The 7070-nt window shown below is 50.0% G+C and overlaps 1 protein-coding gene across 1 annotated transcript; it reads right to left on the reverse strand.

Moving 5' to 3' along the window:
• Positions 1-39: 39 nt before the first annotated feature.
• DFJ58DRAFT_673309 (uncharacterized protein) lies at positions 40-1496 on the reverse strand (the record flags this gene model as incomplete). The annotated part of the gene is given in 3 exon segments (XM_041383053.1): positions 40-686; positions 698-826; positions 986-1496. Coding segments are annotated over 3 exon segments (1287 nt in total), but the record flags the coding sequence as incomplete, so codon positions are not given.
• Between the last annotated feature and the right edge of the window lie 5574 nt (positions 1497-7070).

Raw genomic sequence — 7070 nt, forward strand, 5'->3', positions numbered from 1 at the left:
GAAGAGAGACGTCGGGCACCACCATATTCGGGAACCTCGTCATGCATATCTGCCCAGATTCTCGACCACTGGGCGGACGATGTCGTCCCACAACTCCATCAAGGCTTTTGTCAGTGCTGGTCTACTTGTGCGTTGGAATTTGATCACCAACATCTGGAGTTTCTCAAGATTAGTAGAGAGTTGAATACTAGTCGGAGGTTGCTTGTGTGGGATAATAATGGCATCGCAAGACGACTTGCTGGCGATGAGCACGATGATAGGCCCATCACGAGCTGCATCTTGAAGATCGGAGAACATGGGAGGAAGTAAGAAGCGAGAGAAGTCCTCGATCTTCCGGATCTCCTCTACAGCTCTATTCCAGTCCTCCACTAGACGTCTATACCGGGTTGCTTCTGCTTCTACATCAACTCTTGGAGTCCCTTCTAGATGGCTCGCAGGAGGTTTACCGAGGAGGGAGCTGAGATCTCTGAATCTCTTCATCAAGGCCACTGCATGATCGCCGCGAGTCTGGAGGCTATCAAGAGGAGTGCGCAGTCGTGTCATCTGGGTCCAGATGAGAGTCCTGCCTTGTTCCAACAGCTCAACAGCACGACACACGTCACCACTACGAAGAGCACATGACGCAGCATTCACGGCAAGTGTACTTGGGAATCCCTTCATGACATTACAACAAGACGACACTGAGGCTGTTACAGACATGTAAGTGTCCGCATGAAAGTCGCATATGCCTCCAGTTCAGTACCATGTGAATGTTGACTAGCATGGTGAATCAAGCGTAGACTTGCTCGTAGGCGATGTAGCAAACCTCCAGAGATAATATTTGCTGCTGCCTTGAGATGATCCATGGCAGCATTCAGAAGACTGTCAGCATCACCTGCGCCAGTGCCTTCAAGTCCTGATTGATGGAACAACAGATAGACGGTAGCTAGTGAATTATGGACCATTGATCGATGAGGATCATGTTGTGTTAACAGAGTCAAGGCACAGTGGAGATGCTCGCGTGACTTATTGAGGTCTTCACCATTACCTCGGTGCTCGAAGCGGGTGGAGAGTCCACTCACAAAATTATTCAATAACTTGGGCCGATCTGTGTGACCGACAGGGCACAAAGCCAGCGCTTCCCTCTGAAGTGCAATAGCCTGATTCAGGTCTTCGTCGTCGCCTCGGTGATGAAAGCGGATGGAGAGTTCATTCACAAGACTACCCAATGACTTGAACCGATCTGTGTGACTGACAGGGCACAAAGCCAGTGCTTCCCTCTGGAATGCAATAGCTTGATTCAGGTCTTCGTCGTTGCCTCTGTGATGAAAGCAGGTGGAGAGTTGGCTCGCAAGATTATTCAATGACATGGACCGATCTGTGTGACTGACAGGGAGCAAAGCCAGCGCTTCTCTGTGAAGCGCAATAGCCTCATCCAAATCTTCGCCGTTGCCTCGGTGATCAAAGCGGGTGGAGAGTCCATTCGCAAGACTACCCAATGATGAGGACCTGTTAAGACCGTACTCAAGTAGTATCGGATCCGAAGGGCTTCGGCCTCAGCTCGTGCGCTGTGCCCCTTTCCCGAGTCTTGCCCCTTATTTCAGAGAGCTAAAGTATCGCGTATATAGAGTAACGGCCAATCCAGATCGGATCCGGACTAGAAACTAACGGGTGAGGACTGTCCGAAGACAGAGGCGGATATGTAGACTATAGGAATCTATCCTAAGTCTCGGAGTAGACAAGAGTAGCGTACTCAAGTCTGGATGGATAACGGAGGGACTCAGAGTCCAGACGGAATGAGTGCAATCTAAGATGATATTCGAACTGATCTACTACAGCGCATATACAAAGGTTTATATACTACGGATAGCTAACGGAATGATCAATAAGCAAAGTCTAAGTGGAGCGTATTGGTAAGTTGGATGGATCACGAATCATGAACCGGGAATGAAGTACAAGTAAAAGCGGATTCGTAAGTGTAGCGGATCAGTAAGCATAGCGGATAAGTAAGCAAAGCGGAAGTAAGCAAAGCGGAAGTAAAGGATAACCGGTATACCGGTGTACAGGAATACCGAAAGGAGATGAACGATAGTTAGAGTTATATGAACAGGAAATGAAATAAGAATCAAAGCGGATCTGTGGACCGGACGATGGATATGTTCATCGGATCTGGATCGGATCTGAGATCCAGATCATCGGATCTGTAACCGGATATATGGTATATGACAGTATCCCCCCCTTAGGGCCGATCCCTAGAGGCACAAGAATCAGTGATCCGGAACGGATGGTGTGAGTGCGAGACAATGGAGAAGCTGATGGGAGAAGTTGCTGAGTTCGGATTCTGACAGATATACGGATGCCAAAGCGTCGCAGGGTGTTCCTTCCTTTCCCTACTTTTTCACTACCACTAGCTTATCTCAACCATGACTGATAACGGATCCGGCTCTAAGAAGACCGCTAAGCAGACTCTGGCGGATATCCAGGCCGCGCTGGCTGCTGCTGAGGCCGAGGTTCAGAAGGAGGAAGAGGCTGAAAAGCTGAAGCAACAAGCGGAAGAGGCGGAACGGAAGCACTTGGCAGGGATTAAGAAGATTGAACGGGCTGAGGCCCGAAGGGAAGCGGAGGAGGCTAGGCGCAGGGCTATAGTAGCGGAAATGGTGAGTTATGACTTGTTCTATCGGATCCGTCCCTTATCGGATCCGTAGTCTCGCGCCATCTCAGCGGATAAGGATGGGGCTTGTACCCGCTGCACTAAGAAGGGTCGGGCCTGTCTGTGGTCCGATGCGGATAGCAATTCCTTGGTAAGTCATCCTTGAATCTTCGGATCCGTGACTCTTAACATTCGGATAGATCAAGGCTTGTAACGCGTGCCGGAAGGACAAGGCTCCTTGTCCCGGACGACCTGGAACCGTTATGGATTCCAAGTCTAAGAAGAGGCAGCGCGCTGCTGAGAACCCATCTCCGAGAGGCAAGGGTAAGAAGCGCCAGCAGAGTCCAACTCCGGATCCGGATATGAAGACGGTAGTAGCGGATGAGGTGGAAGTGGAGTATGATGATCAGGCCTGGGTCGCGGCCGCTAATAGCATTGTAGCGGAACTGGCTCGGACCAACGGATTGCTCCAGCAGAGCATCGGAGCGGCGGGAGGGAGTAGGACTGCTATAGAGCGGATGAATACTAACTTGGAGGCGTTTTTGGAGCAGCAGAGGGAGTTCCAGACCATCCTTCTTGAGGGGATCCGGAATGGAATCCGGATTACAGAGGCGGCTCGTTCTGAGGCCACTGACAAGGACGTTGAAGAATCCGGATCCGGATCCGGATCGGGTGGGGACATGGAGATGGATGGCTGAGGATTTTCGGATCTGCCTTCTCTGCTACTAATGTACTTGTATATCCGCTTTGTATATTCATTGTATAGCAATAGGACCGGGTTTGTCTGGATATGCAGTGTGGAAATCCGAGACTAGATCGGACGCGTTTCCGAGTTCCGTGGCTAGTAGCCATGAAGTCTCTTCGTCTGTTCCTTCGTATCCGGACCATCGGACGAGGTATAAGAGTTGGCATTGTCTTCTACGACGGTCCAGCTTAGAGTCTAGGATTTCGGATATCTCATATTCTGGTTCTCCGTCGACTTCGACCGGAGGTGGAGGAGGCTGGATCCGATTGGGAATTGTGTTCGGAACGGATGGTTCTAGCTGTGAGACATGGAAGACGGGGTGGACGGATTTCATGGATTCGGGAAGTCGGATGGTAAAGGAATGGGTACCCAGACGGGATATGACTTCAAACGGACCTAGATTCTTTTCCGAGAGTTTCTTAGACGGACGCGTGGACCGGAAGTACTTAGCCTTGACAAAGACTTGGTCTCCGATATTGATATCCGGAGCAGGTTTCCGTTTGGCGTCCGCAGGTCCTTGATATCTTTCTTGGGCGTGAGCCATTTCTTCTCTAAGGAATTGGTGAAGGTCGTCGAGGTCTATAGCATAGTCGCGAGCGCGGATGGAGGATAGATCGCGTTCCGGATGGACGGATATGTTCGGATGATAACCCTTATTAGCAAAGAAAGGCGATACTCCGGTAGTAGCACTTGGAGCGTTATTGTAGGCAAATTCTGCTAAGGGAAGTAGTTCCGACCAGTTGTCCTGTTGATAATTGCAATATATCCGAAGGTATTGTTCCAGGGTTTGGTTGGCACGCTCGGTTTGTCCATCCCCTTCCGGATGATATCCGGATGTGAAGTGGAGGACCATATCCAATGCTTTTCCTAAGGATCGGAAGAAGTGGGATACAAACTCTGTACCGCGATCCGAGGTGACATGGGACGGAACTCCGTGCTTGGAAAACACGTGAAGTAGGAATAGACGAGCGAGATCCGGAGAGGTAATGGTATCGTGAGTCGGAACAAATATTGCTTGTTTGGATAAACGATCTATGATAACGAGGATGGCTGTAAAGCCTGATGAGTCCGGAAGTTGCTCTATGAAATCCATGGATATGGAATTCCAAGGCTTTTCCGGTATGGGTAGTTGCTTGAGCAATCCATAGGGTTTATGTCTCGGAACCTTGGCTCGGGCGCAGGTAGTGCAGGACCGGACGTAGTCCTTAACATAGGTGCGTATACCCGGCCATGTATACTCGCTGTCGGATGAGGTCTAGGGTTCGGTTTTGACCAAAATGTCCGGATAAGGGGTGATCATGAGTATTACGGAGGACGCGAAGTCGAAGGTTATCGGATTCTGGGACATATATACGGTTGTCGCAACGGAGGAAACCCCTATCGTCCACTGTCCATCTCGGATCTGAAGGTACCGGAAGATGGTTGGTTGCAATAGGGTCATTAGGAAGTGCGGTCAGGATGTCTTTCCGAAGGTCATCAATATCCATTAGAACAGCTGCTCTAAGAACCGGAGTTGCTAAGGTTGAGGCTCGTAGGGACGAAGCTAACTGTTCGGACGTGAATACCGGACGGAAGTTATGAGGGTTAACTCGAGCGTAGTCCTTATCCCCCTCTTTGGGATAGACGTCCCAGCGTCTAGTAAGGGAATCCGGTTTAACTCCGAGTTTTCCGGGACGGAAGCGGATGACAAGATTGAACTGATGGAGGAATTCCGACCAGCGGGCCTGACGGCGAGAGAGGAGTTTGGTAGTGGCGAAGTACTCAAGGTTCTTGTGGTCCGTGACAACATCTACAGGCTCGGCCGAGCCTTCTAGATAATGTCGCCAGGTCCGGAAAGCTTCGTATATAGCTAGAAGTTCCTTATCGTGGGTGTCATAGTTAAGTTCCGGAGCGGTTAGCGTTCGAGAGTAGAACGCTACCGGACGAAGCTCTGAGTCCGGACATACTATGGATAGTATTCCAGCTATAGCGTAGTCAGAGGCATCGGTTTCCACAACTATAGGAACATCCGGCATCCAGTGCGTAAGCACCGGAGCCGTAGTGAAGGCTTTCTTGAGTTCTTCGAAGGATTTCCGACATTCATCGGAAAAGTTCCACGGAGCATCCTTGCGTGTAAGCCGTGTTAACGGAACCACGATATCCGAGTAGTTGAATATAAACCGTCTATAGAAATTTGCGAATCCGAGGAAGGATTGGATATCCTTGACTTTCTGAGGTTCCGGCCAGTCAGTAATAGCTTGGATCTTATCGGACGACATAGTTAAGCCGTCCGGAGATAGGAGATATCCGAGATATTCAACGGAGGTGGAATGGAATTCGCATTTTTCGGGTTTGGCATAGAGACGATGTTTACGGAGTCGACGGAGTACTTCTCGGACGTGTTGCTTGTGGGACGCAAGGTCATGGGAATAGATGAGGATGTCGTCCAGATATACGATAACACATACATCCAGCATATCAGCAAACACGCTATTGACAAAGCGCTGGAATGCTGCTGGAGCGTTAGTGAGACCTTCCGGCATCACCAACCATTCATAGGAGCCATAGCGCGTTCGGAAGGCAGTCTTCCATTCGTCCCCTTCCGCTATCCGGACAAGATGATAAGCGGATCGGAGGTCGATTTTGGTATAAACTTTAGCACGGCTCGGAGAGTCTAATAGGTCGGCAATGAGGGGTAATGGATATCGGTCTTTCTTAGTGATCTGGTTGAGTCCACGGAAATCCACACAAAGGCGGAGGGATCCGTCCTTTTTCTTGACAAATAGGACCGGAGCTCCGTGAGGAGAGGATGAGGAGCGGAGGAGTCCAGAGGCAATATTTTCATCAAGAAACTTCCGGAGGGCTGCAAGCTCGACCGGGGATAGAGAATAGATAGTTCCGAGGGGAGGACTAGTTCCTTCTTCCAGATCTATGTTTAGATCATAAGGACGATGTGGAGGAAGCTGACCAGCCTTTCCCTTGTCGAAGACATCCGCAAACTCGTGATAGTCCGAAGGAATTTGGGATAGATCCGGAGGATCGGACGATAGAGAAGCGGATCGGAGATCGACACCGGATGGTCGAAGGTATATACTGAACTGGACCGATCCTTCTAACTTGCAGGCCCGGCAAAAGGCAACTGCATTGATTAGGGATATATTAGGAACAGTGTTATCAGCGGAGGGTACGGATGTAGTCGGAGGAGGTATGGTTTCCGTCGGAGGAGGGATATCCGAGGACGGAAGTGACGTCGGAGGGGTCGATGGCATTCCATGAGATGTCGTCCGGAATTCGATGCTGCCCAAAACCCCGTCAATCAACGGATTGTGTCGGGTGAGCCAGCTATATCCAAGAACGATAAAACAAGATGAATCCAAAGGGGTAACGTAGAACGTATCAGAGGTGACTACACCGGACGGAAAGCGGACGGACAAATCTATAGCTTCGGAAATAGTATTATTACAAGTACCATCAAACAAGCGGAGCGGAATCGTAGGTATCGGATATGTAGGGATTTTGTGTTTTCGGATGAACGCAGTATCTATGAAACAATGAGAAGAACCACAATCTACAAGAGCTGGAAATTCGGATACGGATGGAAGTAACGGAAGTGAAACATATGGACAGAGGGAAGTCGGATCCGAGAGCGCGACAGCGTTGAGTCTTAACTCCTTTGTGCAGGCAGAGTCAACGCGACCCTCTTCCTGCACGGAGCTA

The sequence above is a fragment of the Suillus subalutaceus genome (genome assembly GCF_016647625.1).
Source record: "Suillus subalutaceus strain FC151 chromosome Unknown DFJ58scaffold_688, whole genome shotgun sequence".
Taxonomy (NCBI): Eukaryota; Fungi; Basidiomycota; class Agaricomycetes; order Boletales; family Suillaceae; genus Suillus; species Suillus subalutaceus.